The following is a 23,783-nucleotide window of genomic DNA, read 5'->3' as shown; positions in this document are numbered from 1 at the left end:
AGGAAGGAGGCGTGAACTTCCTGGTTAAATGCACTTCCGCGGTGCTCTGTGTCAAGACCTTTTTGACTTCTGGGGGCACCTATAAAAAAAAAAAAAAAAAAAAAAATATATATATATATATACATATATATATATATATATATATATATATATATATATGTATAACCTATGTATGTATGTATTTCCTATTTCATTAATTTAACTACTTCATTAATTTGATTCTTATTTCATTTAGATCTAATATGTTGTTTTTATTTGTTTCTTATAATTTTATTCATTGCAAACTTTATATTATTTGTATTTAAAATTATTTCTTTTTTTTTTTTTCTTTATATTTATATTATTTCTATTATTTTTTTTTTATTTAGATTAAAATTGAAATATTTTTTATATCAGGCATCCTATACTTTTTAATTGTTTAAAATGTAAGTAACGTTCAAAATGAGACTATACTATTCACCTAAAAAAAAAAAAAAACTAAAAGAAATTTTATCATTACTCCTTTTTTTGGTTACCATAACGACGAGCCACCTTTTTTAAAAACATCTTTGTATTTTGAATCTTAGTATAATATTTTTTGAGCGACTAATAAGAAAGTTAGTTTATTTGCGCTATGTTTCAGAAACACTGGAAAAAGGAAATTTTTTTTTACCAGAAACAGTGTTTGCTGTAAAATTGACAAAGCAAAAGTTTCAGCTACATTTTATATTAACTGCGTAAAACTTCCACAAGTTGATTTGCCTGATGACGCAAAGGTTAAATAAATTCTTCAATGGAGTGGAAAAGAAAATAGAATTTAAATTTTACTTGAAAAATATTTGAAGTTCATGGATAACACTTTATTCGCAAACTAGTAGAATCAAAGTTTAGGGTTTTTAAAATATAAGCTACATGATGGTTATTTTAAAGGTAAAGTATGCTTAAACTTGCTGAAATATTTTATTTGTTAAAAAGTTACGACCCTCCAAAAAGATAGATCTTTGACAAAGATGATGGCCTGTATATAACAGAAATATAGCCTTTTCATTTTAATATTTTTTGTCTAACATCAAGAGTTAAAATCGTTAACGTTTTGACCTTCTTACAACTTTCCATTCTTTATCTTCGTCTGTTTCCATTTCAATATCTAAATGAGAAAAAAAAAATTGCATATATTTTACACTTCCAGTTAAATAACTTCCTACTACACTTCCAGTTAAATAACTTCCTACTACACTTCCAGTTAAATAATGACGAAGGATATTACTATACTTCATTTATGAAAGTTTTATCTTCCGTTAGTTATCTATTAAATCGTTTATGATCTATGCTATCTATGAAATAATTTTACTAAAACATATAATAAACTCGTTTAACAAAAAAAGCTCTAGGTTTTGTAAATTAATGATTAAATATTGGTAGAGTCGTGCGGTGACATGGAACAATCGATCGTTCCGGACGCAAGGACCGCAAAGGCGTCTATCAAATATTTTGTTTGCTATTTTATTTTATTGCTTTAAAAGTTTTTACTGATAATTAAGTGTAATGTAATGTAATTTTTGATATAAAAATGCTTACTGAAAACCATTAATTTTAGTTGTTATTGCCACTATTTTCACGTTGTGACAAATAGGGCACCAATTATTTTATTTCAAATATGACCAGCAAAACTTAAAAACCCAAAATTCCAGAGCAATAAAAATTCTATGTAATAGATCTAAAACAACACTGACATTCGAAAAAAAAATCTAACTGAAGTTAGTTTCAGCATGCTTTTATGTCACGTGACAATTTTTGTGAAGAATCTATAATTGTTAACCTGAAGCCACAAATAAAGCTTTATAAACTTTGAAATAAGTTTTTTAACCTAAAAATGTTTAAAAAAGGTATGTTTTACATAGGCAACATTTGGACGATGAATAATAGGCCACTGCCTACTAGGTGTTTTTTTTTTAAAATCATAAAGAGTCACCCTGGCATTTGTTTATTGCAATGTTAATAACACAAAACAATAATATTTACTTTTTTTAAAGTTATTTTCCCTTCGGGAAATTGGATTTAATAATCACACTTTTTAGCCATTTTGATATGTTTTATAGCCTATTTTTTAGCGGTCTAAAAGCCCGGTTTTCTACTTCTGGTGCCCGAGTGCAACAATAATATTAGGGGCCCACAGATATAAGTATAATTTTATACTAACAGGCTTCTTGAATTTTTGCAGTTGGTTGAAAAAAAAGGTTTCGAAGATAAAAAACAGAAAAACTATTGAAAACTGAAATTAAACCAAATTTTTAATAATTACAATAATTTTATGCGTATTTTTAGTCATTTTGAATAGTTGTTAAATTAATTGCAAAAAAAAAAGTTTTAATAGGAAGTTGATTAGCGTTTGGGGGCCCCTAAATCGTGGAGCTTGTATCCATTTCACCAACTGCTCCCCTCCCTAGAAAACCGGCACTGGAAGTCTATGTAATTAGGAATTTAATATCAATAGAACTATACTTAAATATTTATACAATAAATATTTCATTCAGCAGTTAAAGAAAAAAACAAATAAACAAAAAGTATAACTAACATACTCGACATTCATTTTATAAAATAGTCACTTTTTTACGTTTCTTTTATTCTCTCTGCGACTTTGGGTTTTAGTCAATGAATTTGTGTCTCTTTTCGTAACCATAAACCTGTTTAGATACCTCTGAGGTTAATTTGACTGCTCTCTCCACAGATTGAGAATTGTTAGGCATATCTATTACACAAAGTTTTAGGTTTGATTTAATAGCCTCTCTCAGATTTTCTGACGTTATGCAAAGAGTTGTTGGGGGCTCAACCTGAATATCATCAACAGAAATAAGATAATCCCAAGACTCAGCATCAAAATTTATTTTCATTGTGGATTTTGGCTTAAGCTTTGGTTTAAAAGTAATGTCTTCTTTCAATGCTCTTATTTAATGGATTTGGTTGAGGGCTTGATTTCTTATACTCAGATTTTCATCCAGCAGCATGCAGTACAGGAAATTTTCTTACAAACAACAATATGAATTTCCTTGTATGTTCTTAAAAATATTGCTTTGAATCCTGCTGTCTTGAAGCTTGACTAATTGAACAGAAGTTTTGTACAGAAGTTGACAAGCATCTTTGTATTTTCCGGAGCGCTTAATAGCAAACCACATTACACAATAGACTTGAACAATATATTTAGTTATTACTAATAGCTCAGGAGATGGTTTATCAGTCCTAACATAAACCATCATTATTTTTAAGGCTAGAGTTAGCCATCTTGCATGAAAAATTGGTTCAGGTTTTTTTGTAAAAATTTTTTTAGACATAAAACCTTTTGAGATACCCACACAGTACTCATTAAGCTATCGCTGGTCTGTATTAAGATCGCTTATAACCTCACTGCTAACAAAAAACTCTATTTCCGAATATATGGGAACAAACTTAATCATTAGCTGTTCATGAAGAGTTTGATGAGATGCAGCATCTCCAATAGGCCCCTTATAAGACTTAGGACCATTTGTGTTTCCATCTAACTCACATATAATGTGTCGCAGTGGAAGTTCAACTTGATGAAGCAAACATCCTAAAAGGTGCAAACTTCTTTTAAGAATTTTTTCGAGTTTTATAACCAAACCGTTATCTGCACCTGTATTAGAAGTTGTGTTATCTACAATAACAGCGATTAAGCTCTGAACACTATTATATTCTGTTAATAACCTAATAATAATAATATTATTAATAATAATAATAATAATAATAATAATAATAATAATAACCTAATAATAATAATAATATAATAATAATATAATAATAATATAATAATAATATAATAATAATATAATAATAATATAATAATAATATAATAATAATATAATATTAATAATAATAATCATTTCTCTAATACCTATACAATGTTTTAAATTTATTAAAAATAGCCAATTAACCTGGTTTGTTAATACCCAAAAGCTTTTAGTCACGTTATGATGTTTACTACTAACTGATTAAGAGCATGTCTTAGAATTTTAATTTATAAATAATTTTTAAAAAATCTTTTATTTAAAGCCAAGTTGATATTGATATTCAGGTTAACTATATTAGCAGACTTATGGTGTTGATCTAGAAATAAAAAATCCATCGAAAAACTTTAGTCACGCCGTGACGTTTTACTTTTTCTTGCATGAATGAGAGCTTAATATACTTACCTAATATATTTTACTTACTTTTTGCAGTATCTAATATGAGTTTACTAAATACCATAACTTTATGCCTATTTAACATACTTATACTGAAGACTAAAGACAAAAATTGAGTTGTCATGCTGTAACATGTTGTCATGCTGTAACGAGTGTGGAATTGCTCATGTGCGGATTGAATTAACTTGCATTTATTTGTTATTTTTTACATATACAAAACAACTTGTCAATAACTATTTTAACAGCGTAACCAATTCATTTGTTAAACTTAACGCGTAAGTAAACTTGACGACTTTAATTTAAAAATGTTTAAAATAATATAGATGTAAGATTGTTTTGCAATTTTAACAAGTAAAATTTATTTAATTGCTGTCATTTTTTGTAGCTAATGAAAAATCTTTTGCTATGTTTTACTTTAACAGTTGAAAATCTACGTAGCTTTTTTATAGTATAATGGATAAAAATTAAACTTGGTATAACTATCATCGTACAGAAACAAAAGGATGCACAAAACACTCAAGGTATAAAAACATGTGAAAGTAGCGGTTGACATGAAAATCAAAATAATGAACATAAAATTAATGTATTAAAAAAAACATAGCAAAGAGCAACCAAAAGAACTTACAGTTGCGATGGAATCAAAAATTACTTCTTTATATTTTAAAAAACTCACATATCTCTTCCAGCTGTACTTTCAAAAATGATAGATAAAAAAAGGTGATAGTTAATAAATAAAATTAGTTAAAGAAGGTAATAATTAATATATAAAAAAAGAAGGTTGTTTTCCATTTCGATAAACTTTGTATATCTGAAGAGTTAAAATGTTATTAAATGTAAAAACTAAAATTGTCCAAAACCATTCAAAAGCAAGTATTAGATTATGCAGATAAAATTAGAAAATTAGGTGTTAAAAAATACATGCAAGCCACATTAGAATTAAATTGTTTTATTCATTTTCTATAAAAAATTTCCACGCCTCCGTTTATTCCAACCTCCAACCCTGTATTAAGCATGAGAGAAGTTAACAAAAATAATCAATTATGTCTTGTACATGAACTACAATTTTTAAAACAATTTTGCATATTTTTATTGAGGTGTACCAATTGTCTAAATAAATACAATAACCTAAATCTAACAAGCCATCAAGATGAGTAAGGATGATTTTAGATGCATGGCAATCTTTATCATGACTGTCTATTCCTAATGTGTAATAAAGAATAAATAAATACATTCCAGAAATAACCAGTAGTTTTTGTTGCTCAAAATAAATTTTTTCCAAAGCTCTTTTTGTGCAAATAAACCAGCTTAGACAACTTTTCCGCAAGAGCAAAGATTCTTAAATTGAAATATCATAGTTAGTTAAATTCAATTAAACTAGACTTTGACTTAAAAGCAGCTGTTTGTTTAATTGAAGCATTAAACAAGGCTAAATAGTACCAATATTTGCAGAATTATCGTAATTTTTCCATAACTCCTGATTTTTAACAAAGTGAAGAATACTTTTCAATTAGTAAAAATTTAATTTGAAACAGGAATCTAAATTCAAGTTTTGCAATACATAAATTTTTAGAATAATACCAGTCATGTCTTGGTTTGTGCAGCAATATATTATAACAGCTAAGTGTATGTAGCTAGATGTTGTGTCTTCCCATTTTGAAATGTCTTATAGCATACTTTGACCATTTTGCATTGATCTGCATACTTATTTGCCGTTTTTACTATCATATCTACTAGTCCATCGTAAATAAAGGTTGAAATACCTCCACCAAGTGTCCATCATCTAATGTTACAGACTCATGGACATCTGGCTCACTATGAAATATTTGCCCATTTAAAGGTTTACTTTTAGTCCAACATGTATCATCAATAATTTAGCCCTTCATCAATTTTTACAAGTTGGAACAACAACAGAAATAGTATCAGTGACACCACCTTTGATCAACTTCAGCACCTGAAATGTTTATGACCTTATCATTATCATCTTCAGAGAAGATATCTGCAACACCTATCATGATCATCTTCAGAGGGGCCATCGCATCATATTCATCTTCTGGGCCATTGCATCATCAAAGTCACTATCATTAAAATCTGAAATGCCATCATCATTTTCAAACATAAAATCAACAATATCTTCTGTTGAATTCAGTTTAACATCACAAGCACTTTTTTTATAACTTGTCATTTTAAAACAGTGTTTATGAAAATTTAAACTGAATCAGTTACACTATCAGAAAATATATATTATGAGCTTAAAATTTTTGCAGAAGAATGTATGTATAGAAGTATACTATGCATATATATATCTATAAATTTTAAGCTCATAATATCCATTATGAGCTTAAAATTTCTGCAGAAGGAATGTATATAAGTTTGGTTGTGCGCCACAAGGTTTGGTATTGTAAAGTGTCACACTAGTTCAAACAAATACTTGCATTTATACACGTCATCGCTGTTTTAAAAAAATTTAGTCTTGAGCATATGTCATTAATGGTTAAAGGGTGAAGCATTGCAATAAAATAAAGAACGAGCATGTTGTTTTAAAGGAAAACAACATTTTCAGACATGTAACACAGTTTAACAGACACTAACTTGTTTTTTTCTGTAAAAGACTATTATGATAATTTTATTATTATTATTATTTTTTTTTAATAACTTTAAAAAGTTATTAAAAAAAAAAAAAATGCTATTTAACAAAAATAGTACTAAAACAGGGGCGGATCTAGCATTTTTTGGTCTTTGAGAAAGCTAACTTCCAAACATGGAGCAGACTGCAAATATTTATATGTTTATACTTATGTAAAATAAGGAAGCTTTGCATAAAATTGCGATGATTGGAGCCTGGAAACAAAAAAGGTCCAAAACTTTTGCCCCCCTCCTGCCCCAAACACGAGACCAACAAGTTGATAAAATATTTTTTTGTACTATTCTCAACTAGATTTATATTCATTGATAAATTTTAAATTCCATAGTATAATACTTCATTGTTCAAAAATTATGACTATATAAAGTCAATCTGAGTTTGCTTCATGTCTGGAAGTCAGCTATTTCAAAGACCAAAAAATACTGGATCCGCCCCTGTACTACACCACTATTTCTGTAGATTTGTGTCTTATTTCTGGAGATAGGAAGAGATGGTAGTAGAAATGAGAGGTGATAGAACTTGTAGGAGAGATGTGATCCTCCTTAACACCTTCCTTTCTATATTTTAAATAAAAATTTCAATTTAATGTAATATTGTAATCCAAAATAAGGTAAGTTGTACTTTTACGTGTTCTATGTGTTAAAACTTCCTTAGCTAATAAGTTAACATTATCTGTTAACTTAACAAGTTTAAATTTATCAGTATTTTACTGGCATACATTATTTCAATTTTCATTTATCGAATTAGTGGTATATAAAAAAGTCTATGCATTTCCAACGCAAGTAAAGGTGGTGTGTGTGTGTGTGTGTGTGTGTGTGTGTGTGTGTGTGTGTGTTTGTGGTGAGTTAACACTTTTTTGTTTTAACTTATTTGAACTGTTTCAAAAGAATAATTCTCATAAGATAATTCTTATGAGAATTATTACATAATCTTGATAAATATTTAGATTTATAAAATGCATTAATAAATAGATAAACTAATAACAAAAAAATTACTAGATAAGTAAAAATGTGTTAATAAATAGATAAACTAATAACAAAAACATTACTAGATAAGTAAAAATGTGTTAATAAATAGATAAACTAATAACAAAAACATTACTAGATAAGTAAAAAGGTGTTAATAAATAGATAAACTAATAACAAAAACTAGATAAGTAAAAGAAAAGAACTAAAATATTGACTCTTGGTAATTCTAAAAATTGATAAAATCTCATAAGCATTTCAAATCATATTTTATAATTTGATCCCCCCTCCCTCCACCAAAACTCATAGTGATCAAATTAAATATTATGTGAAATGTCTATAAAAAAAAAAAAAAAAAAAAAAAAAAAAAAAAAAAAAAAAAAAAAAAATGAAAAGATCCAAAGCTATTTCTTGGTTTGTCATTAAGGACAGTAGTATGATACAGTTCAAGTCAAAACTTTAAACTTAAAAAAGCTACAAAAATAATCACGCTTCAATAAATATAAAAAATTAAAACTACTTAAATTTTTTATTAACTAATATTCATAGTTTTTTAAGCCTGCAAAATTTACCAAGCATTTTTTTTTTCAATGCTAAACTGATTCAATATCATAAATCTCTTTTTTTGCTAGTAAGAAATTTTTTGTGTTTTTTTCCTCTTTTGACAAGATACAATGTCAATTTTGTCAGCAACTATATCATCATAAAGTTGCTTATTATTTTTATAACTTGTGGTACTTAAGCCACCTGTAAATTAGTAAACACCAACTTTTAAATACAACAAGTATTAAGTACAACATACCGTATTAAAAGTGTGTGTAGTGTGAAGTACAAAAGTAGTGTTAAGAGATAAGTATTAAATGAATATTTGTTTTACTATTACTATTATCTCTAACAAAATTTTTGTGTTGCTTATGTATGCATGTGTACAGTATTGAAGTACTGCTAAATGATTGTTTGAATCCAGGTCAGCTGAGATTTAAACAACACTGAAATTGCCTAATAATTGTTCAAATCAACTTTAGTTGCTTATAAACAACAAGTGGCAAGTAGCTAGAAAGAAAAAAAAAGCTAATTAAGACAATTCTAGACACTGACGCAAATTTACCTTGTTCTTGTTGTGTATTGTTTTCGCTAATTAATTCATTCCCATTTGGAATCTGCAAATAAATGTTTTTATATAACTAATAGAAAACTGAGATAAACTATCACATTAATAATTAAATATAAATAAACAATACCCCTTCAAAAATCTGACTGTTTATTTCTTCTTCGCTTTCATCACTTTCATTGCAAACTGCTATCACTGCTGGTGCCCTTCTTGCCAGAGATCCTAGTTTATTTAGCTCTTCATGAACTTGTTGATACTGCTGGTTAACACACATATCATAAAATCCACATAATTGTTTGCAGAGCTATATAAAAAAGATTAATACACATATCATAAAATTGACACAATTGTTTAAGAGAGGTAAAAGATATAGGAGAGATGTGATCCTCCTTAACACCTTCATTTTCTTATTTTAAAAAAAAATTTCAATACAATGTAAAATTGTAATACAAATTAGGTAAGTTGTACTTTTACAAGTTCTATGTATTAAAACTTCCTAAACCAATAAGTTAGCATTATCTGTTAACTTAACAAGTTTAAATTCATCATATAATCATCAGATATCATGCGAATAAAATGGTATGACAAACTGGCATCACAGCAAAAAATAAATATTATTTATGTTGCATAACTAGGATCCAAAACCATTTTTAAAATGCAAACAAAGAAGTTACATGTGCACGAATAACTTCAACTATTACACTATGATTATATTTCATATAATAAAATTCATGATTATAGTACACTAGGGTGTTGCATACTTTTGTAAAAAAGGTTTTTACAAAAACCTGGTACATGGTAAACATTTGTATAACTATTTCAAAATTAAAATTAAAAAATTTATGTTAAGCTACTGGGAAGTGTTTAAATTTTATTTTATTTATTTACTTATTTTTTTTGGGGAGGGGGGGGGGTTAATGTTTACAATATTTAAACCCAAGGTTAGCTAATTATAAAATTTGCTATTTAAATATGGCAATATCATCAAGAACAAAAAGTCTTTTTCAAGACTTGAAAAAGATATACTTATATATAATGCAGTCAATCTGATTGCCAGGGGAAAAAGCAAGTTTTAAGGATAAGAGTTATAATGAAAATTATTTACAAAATTAAATAACTAAAAAAGATTCTACCAAGTTAATTATTAATTACAATAAAGTTAAGAAAAAGTTATTGTGTCTCTTTCTATACAGTTTGATGCTCAAGTCAGAATTAGCATTATTGATTTAGTTTTTTTAACGATAAAGAACAAGTTTATTAAGGTAGAGAATAAGTTCATTAAGGTAGAGAATAAGTTCAATTATTAGTTTAAGGTTTATCAAAATATTATCCTGCTACAATAAAAAAAGAACATTTCAAATGTCCAGTGGTAGGAAATTTTTTCACCTAAAAGAGTTTAAAAACATATGAATCAAGCTGAAATAATTGTTCACAGTACATATGAATAATTTTTGAATGGTTTCAATAAAAGCTAGTGTTCGGCAAAATCAAATATACGTCAAACCTTTAAAGATTTGAATTTGAACTGTTCTTTGAGGGGATAGATTTGAATTTGATTTGACAAATATCTGGAGGATTTGGATTTGATTTTCAAATATTTACTTTGTTCTCAATTTTTGCGTTTGAAAAAAAAACGCCAAATTTTACAGGCCCGCAAACATATATATCACTTTATTCCGGGGTCTTTGCAGTGGTTTCGGAATGGCGGTCGCCTTTCAATAACGTAAAAAAAAAAAAAAAAAAAAGAGTTTTTTATTAAAGTTTGTTAATATTAAAGAGAAAGTAAAGAGCATAGAGAAAGAAAAAAAGAAAAGAAATGTAAACAAAGTACAAGATTAAAAGAAAAAACGTAGAAAAAAATATATGTAAAAATCAAAAGAAAAAATTGCAAATACAATTTAACCACAATAAAAATGGAAAAAGTAAAACAATAACGAATCGAAAAACATTCATTGAAAGAAACAATCATTCGAAAAAAGAAAATAATAAAAAAATATAATAATGGCTTGCTTGAAAGCAAAGAATTTTTTTTTTTAATTTTATTAATTTTCTGTGCGTTTTTGTATATTGTCTTGTATGTTTGTCTATTGTTTGTATTTTCCGTCGTGTATTCAAATTCAAATTTATTTTAATATTCGTTATTCTTATTTTCATTAATTATTTTTCATTATAATAGTTGCTATATGTCATATGTTTACTATATGTTTACTTTTACGTTTTATCAGTTTTAACTGTTTGTAACTGTCTAACTTTGTTTATGTAGCTATTGTATTTATAAAGACAAGTGACTTATATATAATTATTATTATTGTTATCATTATTATTAATATTATTTTTATTATTTAAACCATTATTATTTTAATCATTTTCATTAGGTGTTTACTTAATATTAGTATATTTACTATTTGTAAACAACCTTGAAATGTATCTATTTCAGAAATATATATTACATTCCTAATTATGTCGGATAATCCAGAACCCGAATCTTTTTCTGTTACAAAAACCACCAAACGTTCACAATCAATTGTATAGGATCATTTCACAGTTGATGAGCATGACAAAACCAAGGCCATATGCCAGCATTGTCCAAAGCACAAGAACAAGTATGCTTACAATAAAGGTGGGACAACAAATCTAATGAACCATTTAAATTCTCAACACAAAAGCAAATTACTTGGGGACAGAGAACCAAAGCAACGACGTTTAGATGACATGATAATGACACCAATCGTTTATTCTCCAGATCTATTCAATGAATACTTAGTTAGCTGGATTGTCAAGAATGATCAATCATTTAATGAGGTAGAGTCCAGCCACTTTCGTAAACTACTCACTCTACTGAAACCAAATTTGTCAATCATGAGTGCGCGCCAATTAAAACGCCAGATAATGGACACTTACAACACCAAAAAACAATTGCTAAAGACCCTTTTTTTGAATCTTGACTCAAAGGTTTCATTCACCACTGACTGCTGGACATCACCCAACAACATTGCTTTTATGGGCATAACGGCTCATTACATTGACAAAGACTGGAACCTACATGCCAAAACTCTTGATTTCAAATCCTTGCCTGATTCCCATTCAGGTTTAAATTTATCTAATGCATTCTTGTCAGTTTTGATTGAATTCGGTCTTACAAGCAAAGGAATAATAATTCATTTATGGATATTTTAAATTCCAAGTACGAAATTAAAACCACCTTTGAGCATATCCGGTGTTTTGCTCATGTGCTGAATTTGGGCGCGCAAGCAGGTTTGGATGTTTTGAAAGATGATCTTGTAAAACTTAGAACAGGAATTAAAAAAATCCGATCCAGTCCTCAATCATATTCTAGGTTCAAAGGTTTCCAGCAATCAAATTGCACCTTAAAACCAATACTTGATGTCCCTACAAGATGGAACTCAACAGCTGATATGCTTAAACGAGCAATGGAATTAAAAGTTGGTTTCATTGCGTATTTTTGCGATTTTGACTCAACTGCAAACAATCCAGACTGTTGTCTATCAATTTCAGCAGATGTTTGGAACAGGTTTGAAACAATTGTTTTGTATCTTGAACCATTCAAGGAATTTACCCAGCTCATTAGTGGTGATTCATATTCCACATTGTCTTTGGTGGTTCCTCTCTTCAATATTCTTTTGGATCACATTACTGAATGGATGACCACAAAAACCAACCCTGAAGATAATCTACACCACTCTACAGTTGCAGCGCTCGCAAAAATTTCAAAATATTATAATTTGACTAGTGACTGCTTTACTATCTGCACTGTCCTGGACCCAAGATTTGGTATTGAATATTACAAAAATGATAAGGGCGCAAACAGCGAGTCGTATACAAAGATTATGGACACAGTCAATTGTGAATATCAAATCAATTATGCCCCAAGCAATGGTACAACTGCTACAAGCATTCAAAACGTTTCAAAATATACCCCGTTCAAATCGCGTGTTTCATCAAACCCATGTAATGAGTTTGAAAACTATTGTAATGATACAAGTAAGATAGATGGCGGCAATAATAGCAACATATTACTTTGGTGGAAATCTCGATCTGACAAATATCCAAACCTATCCAGAATGGCCAGAGATTACCTGGCCATTCATGCTACATCTGTATCATCAGAAAGGCTCTTCTCATTAGGAAAAAATCTTATTACTGATAAAAGAAATCTTCTCTCTGCAGATACCATTCAAGCTTGCCAGTGCTTGAAGTCTTGGTTGGATTAAAAAGAATAAAAGAAGCTGTAATGTGTGAGAAATAGTAACAAATGCTGCAATATGAATAAAATTTATAGATTCAGATAACTAAAATTAATAAATGAAATAAGTTAAATAACGTTCAAATATACATCAAATCTTGGAAAGATTTGAATTTGATCTAAATTCAAAATAGGAAGATTTGAATTTGGCCATTTCAAACATTTGACGCATATTTGATCAAACTATTTGAATTTGTGCCGAACACTAATAAAAGCTTTAAATGATAGGTTGTGATTCTACTAATTGCTGAAAATGAAATTGGGAAGAAAGTTGAACTGATTGGTTTGTGCACTTCATACAACAGCAAACTATTAATTGCTCTGGAAATTATTCCATGCTTTACAAATATTGATGTAGGCAATCCTTTTATCACTTTAAAGGATGAAGTAATCAAAGATTATCCTCTGATCAGTTTTATGGGTACAAAATATTCTCTGCTATTAGAAGTGGCAGAGACTATTTTATACTTATAAAAATACCCAGAGATATAAAACATATAAAAATACATTTTTTTAACATATAAAAATATATAAAAATAGGTATGTTATGTTAGTTATTCTAGAGGTCAATCTGGAATGACTAACATAACATACCCTAGTTAGTTATTCCAGATTGACCTCAAGTTAATAACTGAATTCATTGTAGGAGTTTACACAGCTTAAAGTTGAACACAAGTTTACTGAAGGACCAAAAAAATTTTTTTCCCAGTTTAGCCTTCTGACACATTAATCAAATGAAGTAGTAGAGACTGTTGTGTCAAAAGCTCAACTTTCAGCATGGTATGCTTTTTCTGAGCCCATCAGGTCTTGCTTTGCTAAGATAAGGTAGAGAAAAGAAAGTATTGCTTAACTGTGAAAATCAGAGACCCTGGTGACGAAAAGCTTTCAAGTCGTGATAGAAATCCAAGAGCTAGAATAACTTGAGAAATTTGATGCAACAATACTTATTGATGATGCAACAACATTTATCGATGATGCAACAGTATTTATTGGCTGAATAACCTATAAGCCTATATTCTACTTGTGATTTGACAATTAAAACAGAAAGTATTTAAGTTTATGTTCCAAATTGGCCTGTCAAGTAACAGAAGCAGTAAGTTTATTCTCATGAAAAATGGGATGGCTTTAAAAATTATTACTATTTTTGTAAAAAATTTAATAAAATTTACTATTCTTAAACTTAATAAAATTTACTAATCTTATAAGAAATCTTTTTGCGGAAACTCACAACAATTTTTAGGGGATCATCCATAAATTACATCATGTCACTTTTGACAATTTTGAACCCCTCTACCCTCCCCTTTAGTAACAAAATTTCATGCTTTACTGACCTTAAATAACAAACTTTACTAAAATTTGTAACCACACCCCCCACTAAATTTTTTTTATGTGGTATTAAATATGATAATAATTTAAATTTTCTTAGATATTTTTTAGTTAACTAATGATTACATTTCAATAAATATAAATTTTAATTATCATTATTCAATATTATAATTTGCTTTTCTATAACCTCTGAAGATACTTTTTGGTAAAAACATAATTTTAATAACTTAATAATAATAAGCAATAAGTTGGCACAGTGTTGTGGGCATTACTATTACTTCAACTAATAATATGTTGGTTTAAAAAGCAGCGTAGGGTGTTTTAAACTTACCATATTTTTTTAAGTATATGTTTTATGCATATTAACTATTATTGTTGTTTAATAATTATTATATTATCATTTTTTCATTGATGATATAGCTGTAGACTGCGGCTACGACTATATCATTGACTAATATAGCCATAGACAAAATGAAGTCTATATTAATTTAATGACTTATATATAATCGAAATTCGTTTAAAAAGTAAATTTCAATAAAACTCAGGTAAATTAAAAAATTAAATTTCAAGTTAGGCAAAATTGGAATGGTCACAGTGGAGTGTATATACAACAACTAAGGGTTTATATTTGTCTAGGCACTCTTTTAATCAAAAAAGTTTTTTTTAGATTTGAAATTTATTGAGAAATGTTGCGCCACAAAATCGAACACCCCTCCCCCAGTAACAAACCACAATATCACTAACCCCTAAATTTTTGATGTTGTTGCATGGGAGTTTATCAAAAACTTACTATTGTTTTTATCAAAACATTAGTAAATCCTAAATCACAAATTCCAGCAGCTTAAACATTTCAGATTTTTTAATCTAAGCTTATTTTAGTAAAATTACATTTAAATGCTTTTAGAATACATACAATCCAGAAGAATGCTTTTAGAATACATACAATAAAATAAAAAAATAGCATGAGTCACCTTACTATAACACTATTTAATAAATATTTATTTTTATTTTGACGTCAGGTTGAAAGAGTATTTTCTTAATCTGTTTTGAAAAAAACAAATTAAAAATAGCTACTGTTCCAGAAAAACTTCTGCGACCAGGACAACTATAATTTGAAATTAGAGTGTTTTTGAAAAGTTCTTGATTCATATTAAATACTGAGCATTATTCTAGAATATTCCTGAACTGTTAGAAATGTCCCGAAAATCCAATAGTTTTCCATAACTTTCAAGAACATTTGAACTATCTAAAAGTATGTCATACAGTCATACAAGTGTAAAAGTACACAAGAACCAATAGTACAGGTGGCAAGAACCAATATTTAGTTAGTGATATTGGTGAATAACAAATGATATTTGAAGGGAATAACAAATGGTATTTGAAGAGCAATTATTTCATTCAAATGACATAAAGAGGTTGTTTTCATCTATAAGATACATTTTGCTATGTGTGTGGACAACTTATAAAGATAAGAGCGAAAAAGTATTTCAAGTAAGCAAATTGTAAAAGGTGTGAGGCCTATCATCAATATTGTATCTTCAATTGTATACCTAATATCAAGGAAGATATTAGAGATACAATTTACAGTTTTAGTGGTGGAATTTATGATGAGATCCATTATTTTCGAATTACCAAACCCCATATTTTATCTCAGAAGTTAGGAGCTAAATGCATTTTTTTTTTTTTGAACAGAGTTTGCACCTAGCTCGTTTTAAATTATGCTCTGGCCAATGAATTTTAAGATTTTCTTTATGAATTGAGGACACTACAAAATAATTGGTCTTTCTTCTTTTTTTAGTGGAAAGTCTGTTGTAGGAGATAACATAGGCTTGCCAATCCTTTTGTAACCAAGGATTCTGCAACTAATCTTTGAAAGTTAATAAGCCTCATACTTTGATTGGTTATTAATTTGATTGGTTATTTTTTTGTGAATAACATAAGAACTACATATTGTTTGATCAACACGAAAATCATTACGAACAAAATGCAATGTAACCTCTTTTTGGATTTTCTTAAATATGTCTTCTTATAAATTCTTTTTTTTCATTCATTCTTAAAAATGTCATAGCAAACAAAGCGTATCAGCTTTATCAGCACCTCCCATAACCTTCTACTGCTTTCATTCCACAAATGAGTGGCATGCTTTACATCCTTGTTCTTTCTCTTGATGTATTTCTAATGTACTTGTTCTGTGATAGTTTGAAATGACATAAACAGGTTTGTTTTCTTTAAATCAAACATCAAATAATTATAACCAAATATATTAAATACAAAACAGAGGTCCATAAAAACTAAAGGGACATATATTTCCCACAACAAAACAGTGAAAATAAACAACCTAGAAATTCAATATAATTTGATCATACTACTGTTAAAGAATACAAAAAAAAAGTTTAAAAATAAATAAATAAATATAAGTATAAGTTTAAAGATAATGTGATAGTCTTATAAAAAATAATAAAATTTTCTTAAGCCTAACATGCCCATCAACAGTTTACCTTTAATAAAAATTAGTATTTAAGCCATTAAAGTGCTATAATTGCTGCTAAATGTTGGTATTAGATATTACCAAACAAACATGTTCTGATAGAAATTTTTGTGCTTCCAAACTTCAAATGGGTCAAAAGGGACTTAAGTAAACTGGGACATATATGTCCTGCCAAAGGATTAAACAAAACAACCAGGACAACTTTTTGTTTTAAAAATAACATGAGCACTTGAACATATATTTAAATATTTGAACAAAATCAATTTTATATAATTTATTTATTTAAATCTAACTGCATTAATTGCTACTTATAAACATTCATTGCATTGAAATTATAACTTGTTTGTAGGTATTGTCTGTTATTTGAATATTACTGTTACAAAAACCAAAGTTATACATACAAGATTTAATCTACCACTAAAAAAAGTCAAAACTATGAAATATGCATACCACATTTAATGTTCCATCTTCAACAACAGTGTCAAACTCATTAAATATAGCTTCACTGATAAAATCTTCTAATTCGTCAGGAAAAACAACATCTATAAAGAAAAAACAACATCCATAAAGAAAATAAAAATTAAAATATTTTCAATAATTTATACCAAATTTTTTTTTTAAAATAAGTAATTATTGATTTACTGGAATGAATTATCCAATTAAAATCTTCACACAGTATCTATGTTTGACACAGCAGCCATGTTTAACAACATGTTTCAGAGTTTAGGGTTGAAAGAATTAAAAATAAAATTCAAAAAAAAAAAAAAAAAAAAAAAAAAATCCCTCAACTGTAGTGGAAACCTCTGGAATCTTTGGAAGGTTAATTTAAAAAAACAACTTTGCTGAACATTTTAGAGCGAAATTCCAAAAAAACTTAATTTACTTAGTTATTTTGTAAGCAAGGTTTCTGGAACTCCGTGGTCACATTAATTCTTTTGAATATTTACTGCTTCATTATAAAATGATGTAAATACTTTCTTTATAACTACGTTCTATTGCATAATTTCTTCATTTTAAGTTGTTTTTATAATGGTTTTTTATATATCATAACTTTATAATAAGTGTGTTAGGGTGGTCCTTACAAATGAAAAGTTGAAATGTTAACTCCCACCAAATGTAAGCTCCCACCCCCTAGAATTGTTTATATGATAGGATGCTTGTGTAAAAATATTAGGACATTTGGTTGATGCTTAGAAGTCAAGCAAGCAGTCCAAGGCAAATCATTTTTAGAGCAAAGCTTGCCATCATAACTTGGAATACTTTGTAATTTCATGCACTTGTGATCTTTCTCACATTGGTCATGATTTCTTATGTTTGGACCCTGAAACATAGGGAGACAGAGATGATGACAGGCAAGGCATAACAATCTCAACAAGCTCCTTGGCACTAATAACAATGCTGATACAATGAGGACCAGTTCTAACTCCTGCTCAAAGTTATAGCCAATCACCACCACTGCTACCCAGATCTAAACTGCTGAAACAGCCTAATGTCTAATAATTAAACACTAAACAGTAAATATTTTCTGTAACAATACATGTATAAGTGTTGTGAATTTTCTGTAACAATACATGTATCAGTGTTATGAATTTACTGTAACAATACATGTATTAGTGTTATGAATTTAAACATCAAACAACTACAACATGCTATTGTACAACTATCGGTTTGTCAGTTCAATCATTACTCTTTTGAAATAAACACTGCTCAAATTTTGTTTTGCATGATCAAAATATGAGCTGGGTGACCTCAAATTATTGTCTGAAAAAAAGAAATATTTTTTGTTGGTTCTATTGTTGCCCAAAAGAACATTGTAAAAGGGTGGAAGCATTTCAATAAAAAATTCTATTAATCTTAGGACCACCCTAGAGGGTGGTCAATATTGAGGGTGTCAATATTGCAATTAAGTATTATTAAAATTATACAAAAAAAGAGTTATAACCCACAAAAAGAGGTTTTAATAGTTAAATTACTTCAGTGCAACATTTAATTTTCTCAAATTCAATAAAATTTTTACTTAAGAACTCAAAGAACATGAGAAATTAATGTATTAATGTATGCGGTAGATTTTGCTTTTTTTTTTTGAATTGTGGTGATTTTTAAAATATTTTTTCTTATAACAATATTTGTTTTTGGAATATTAAAAAAAATCATAAAACATCTATCTTATTTTAAGTTGTAAAATTTTTTCAATGCCTCATAATGATTCTTCGTGATTTCTCATAAAGTTATTGCAAATATCTGTATCTAAGCTGAGTATGATTTGTCACATTTCATTCAAAAATTTTATAGATTTTCATTTTTTTGTTTATCAATTGAAGAGGTTAATGGTATACAAAATGGTGTAAATGAACTCATAGAATTTATAGGTTTTAGTTATTTTGTTTGTTGCTTCTTTAGTAACTTGATCAAATTTTCTTTTTGCATCAAGTTATTGTCAATGATTTGGCACTGATTTAAGCCTAATAGGTGACACATTTCAAGACTTTTATTACAAGATGGGTTCTTGTTTAAACTAGAGCTTTAATCTTAGGATTTTATTTCCTCTTTATTTACACCTTGTACCTTTTTACAATAACTACATAACTTTTTACAATAACTACATAACTACATAACTGCATAACTTCCACACTTGTACAGCAAAAACGTCTCATATTTTTTAAATCATTACCATTGATAGCGGTATCTTTACAATTCCTATAAAAAAAAAAAGAAACTTCTAAAGTTTAACGAGTAAGCATCATTGTTAAGAATATATGAAGAATAATTATCAGTTTATACTTTTTAAAAAATTATTAAAAGATTTATATTGTTTTCTTAAAAAAACAAAACATTTCTTTGTTACTATTTCTTAAAAATATTTGGATTTGAATCAATTAAAATATTACTCTTTTAAATTAGTCTGGTTTAAAATAAATTCTACATTTTACTTCCTATTACCTTTTTTTTTAAAAGAGGTTACAGCATTTCTGAAACCTTTTTCTTTTTATCATTTCTGAAACCTGCTGAAATACAACTCAAAAGAATTCCTATGGTAACAGCTAACAGTTGTATACAATTTTCCATAATCAAATAAAGCAGCTTTCCATAATAACTCATATTCTTCATCACTTGAAAATATATTTTGGGCTTAAAGACCTTGTCGTCTTGTTGTCTTCTTATTGTCTTCAATGTTGTCTGCTTGTGACAGCCAACTTCGCATAAAAACTAAATTACTATTTATAGGAGATTAAAAAACAAAAATTAATGTTTTTTGGAAAGAACATGAATTTTATTTAGTTTATAAAAAAAGATTTTTATTAACTTCATTTGTTTGGATATGTGATATTATATGACTTTCTCTTATGCTGAGTCAGCATTTAAATAAGCTTTAAATAAAAGGATGTTAATCTAAAAAGATGGAAAATATACCAAATTTCAGGTATATATCACTCTATTCATTAAATATTGCTATTTGATGATGAATAATTATTGTGCAAAAAATGCTATCTGCATAAATCAGCAAAATTGAAACCTGAATAACACAAGAACCATAATGAGTTTGACACTATAACTTTTAGCTTTTCTTAATTTTCATAAGTTCTTTAATATATATAAAAACTAGTAAAATCCTAAAAATTTAGAATGTCGCCAATATGTCTGCTAAAAATTTAGAAAGCAGATGTCGCCAATATGTCTGCTAAAAATTTAGAAGGCAGATGTCGCCAATATGTCAGCTAAAAATTTAGAAGGCATATGCCAATATGTCTGCTAAATTTTAACATATTTCAAGAGAATATCAATACCCTCATTACCAAGTTACAAAAAACCATTATAAAAACAGCTAAAAATAACAAATACTATATATATATATATATATATATATATATATATATATATATATATATATATATATATATATATATATATATATATATATATATATATATATATATATTTAATTGAGGAAACTAAATAAATTTTATTATTTTTTAAAAAACCACAAAAATTAACTTTATGGACTAGAATAACTTTCATTTAAAACAAAACAAAAAAAAACAAAAAAAAACAAGCACACTACCATAATAAAACCTTGGGGGTCATGGTTGACCAGTTGAAAAAAACTAGAGTTTTGAAAAACAAGGTTTGATAAATAATCAGGATGTAATTTGGAAAATGCACTAAATTACAATTTCATAAAATCATTTAAATTTTGAAAAAGTGTTTAAAATAGATTTTTGATTTATGATATGCTTCTATAATTTGCTTTGTTGACGAATATTACAAAAATAATTAGTTTATATTATGTTTATATTAAACCATTTAAGTTTATATTTTGAAACTTGTATTTAAATATATATTTTTAGATAGTAATTAAAAATAAAAATGGCAAGTGCATTGTTAGATCTAACTTTGTATTGGAAAAGCATTAAATAAAGATTGTCATGACATAAAATTTACCAAAATCAAGAAAATTAAATGAGGAACTAACAGAAAAAGACCGAGAATTTGCGTACTTACAACGTAAATGAAAAAGTATGTCTCAATTCAAGTTAATGGTAAAAGACAACATTTTTAAAAACAACTTTTAGTTAATATAAAAACGACTATTAGTTAATATAAGAGAACTTTATTTAGAGTTCATAAAATTTCCTTTGATGTGAAGATTGGATTTTCTATATTTTGTGAACTTAGACCAAAGTGGTGTATTCCTATTCAAAGTACTTCAGGTCTCCATTCAGTATCATACTTACAAACACATACTATGTGTGAGTCCCGCCAGAATGCAAAACTTTCGGCACTAAAAATACCAGATATTTCAGACTATAAAGACTTCTTGACATAATTTGTATGTGACTTGATAAATTGAGATGTGCATGCTGCACAGTTGAGATAACTGTCCATACACCAACATAAACCAATTAAGAGACCATCACTAATAGCAAAAAATCAAGCAACATATTTACAGCATCAAAAAATAACCATACCAAGTAATCATATTTTAGTACTACTAGACTTTGGTAATTATGGTTTTTAATTCAAGATGCAGTACAAGGTTTCCATTGCAAGCAACATTGCATCTTTTTTTTATTTACTATATGGAACAAAATAAGATAAAATGTAAAAGTATTTGTACCATCCAGGGGTCAAAATAAGTGTTGGATATTGCCGCCCCTCAGATCATTATTAAGACCTGCTAGAGGAGGGTAATAAACCATTGTTCATTTTTTTAGTAAAAATGAACAATGGTTGGTTGCCCCTATAAATCAGGTCCTTAAATCAGTCCAGGGGGTGTCGATGTCTGACACTTATTTTGACCCCTGATCGTCTCAGATAATTTGCAACATCAATGCAAACTCAGTTCATTGTTTCATTTATGAAATAATAAAACATTTATAAGAGTTGATGTCATTACTTTAACCATTGCATTTCTTTTTAGCGATGGTGCAGATTCACAATACAAAAATTACAAAAACATATCTAACTTATGTCATCATGAACAAGATTAGGAGCTATCTGCAGAATGGCATTTTTTACTACATCACATTGAAAAAGTTTTAGTGATGTTTACAATCACTAACAAATCCTATCAGTTCACTTGAGAATATGTATGATTAGTCTACAAAAAATATCAAAGGAACACATTTTCAATACATTTCAAATGATGCAATTGTATTAAATTGCATAAAGTTTAAACTAGAAGAATGCTATGCTACTTGTTCAACAACTCCAGGAGCAAGAAACCACCATTGTTTTATACCACAATCATTAACTACTTTACAGATAAGACAATATGCATACTCATGTAAATGTTTCTACAATGCAACATAGGCTTTTCTTTCACTAGAAATTAATATAGCATATGTTTATGATGCAAAATGGTTTATAGACAGTATTGTAGAAATATCTGAAAAAAATCAAGATATCCTTATCAAAGTTCATGAAGCAATGCATTTCCTTAAACACTTTTAATTGGGTGCATAAATAAGATATTTGCTGGGTTCCAATAACACACGTTTTATGCAAAATTTCATCTTTAAAAAATCAATCATCAACTGGTAGATGCTATAAACTAACAGTTCAAGAAAAAACTAAAATATTACATTTGTACAATAACAAAAATAACATAATTAAACAACATAATAAAATTATCATAAGATTATTTGTTTTAAGCTTTTACAATTATTTGGCAAAAATTGATTTTAAAGCATATTTATATAAATGATTTAATGTTTATACTGATTGTTTATAATCAATTTGTGCATTGTGTTGACTAGTCAAATAACTCTTATAACTTGGTATAAGTTGTAATCTAAATTTTAAAATGATAATCAAATAAATGGGGAGGGGTGGAATAGTGAAGGGATTGGAAAAAATGTTACAAATTTATAGTCATGATATCAAAGAGTAAGGAAATTAGACTAAAAGTCTTTCTCTTCATTTTTACCTAATAAGCTACTAATTTTATATGCAGTCTAAGAATATCTAAGATTACAAAATCAATGTCACAGCTTTTATATGTGTATGTTGTATTGTGTATTTTATATGTAGTATTGTGTTAGTGCATAAAGGCACTTTATGCATCGGACATAAGCCCAGACACACAATTGTTTCTAGGTTATGGGCAATAATGTGCATGTTGAAAAGTAAATAGATACTTATTAAAAGTAAATAATAGATACTTATTTTGAAACATAGGCTTTTAATAAGCTTATTTACTATTATTTTTAACTTTCATTTCAATTTAAATATTAGCAGTTCTATTCCTTTAACTTTTACTAAACGTTAATAATTTTCACAGAGCCTTAAAGCACATTTTAAATAAAAAGATAA

General features: G+C 27.8%; 1 protein-coding gene across 1 annotated transcript in view; it reads right to left on the bottom strand.

The window, feature by feature from the left end:
- Nucleotides 1-1,020: 1,020 nt before the first annotated feature.
- LOC100197810 (interferon-stimulated gene 20 kDa protein) overlaps nt 1,021-23,783 on the bottom strand; it is a 28,661-nt gene continuing 5,898 nt past the window's right edge. Inside the window, exons 3-6 of the mRNA XM_065814628.1 lie at nt 17,421-17,512; nt 9,023-9,196; nt 8,890-8,941; nt 1,021-1,126 (exon numbers count right to left, since the gene is read on the bottom strand). Coding sequence (XP_065670700.1) covers nt 1,065-1,126; nt 8,890-8,941; nt 9,023-9,196; nt 17,421-17,512 — 380 coding nt within the window. The 3' untranslated portion in view covers nt 1,021-1,064. The remainder of the gene's footprint in view (nt 1,127-8,889; nt 8,942-9,022; nt 9,197-17,420; nt 17,513-23,783) is intronic.

This window comes from Hydra vulgaris, chromosome 12 (genome assembly GCF_038396675.1).
Source record: "Hydra vulgaris chromosome 12, alternate assembly HydraT2T_AEP".
Lineage (NCBI taxonomy): Eukaryota > Metazoa > Cnidaria > Hydrozoa > Anthoathecata > Hydridae > Hydra > Hydra vulgaris.
Note: the sequence above shows the minus strand (reverse complement) of the source record. Positions and strands in the feature narration are given on the sequence as shown.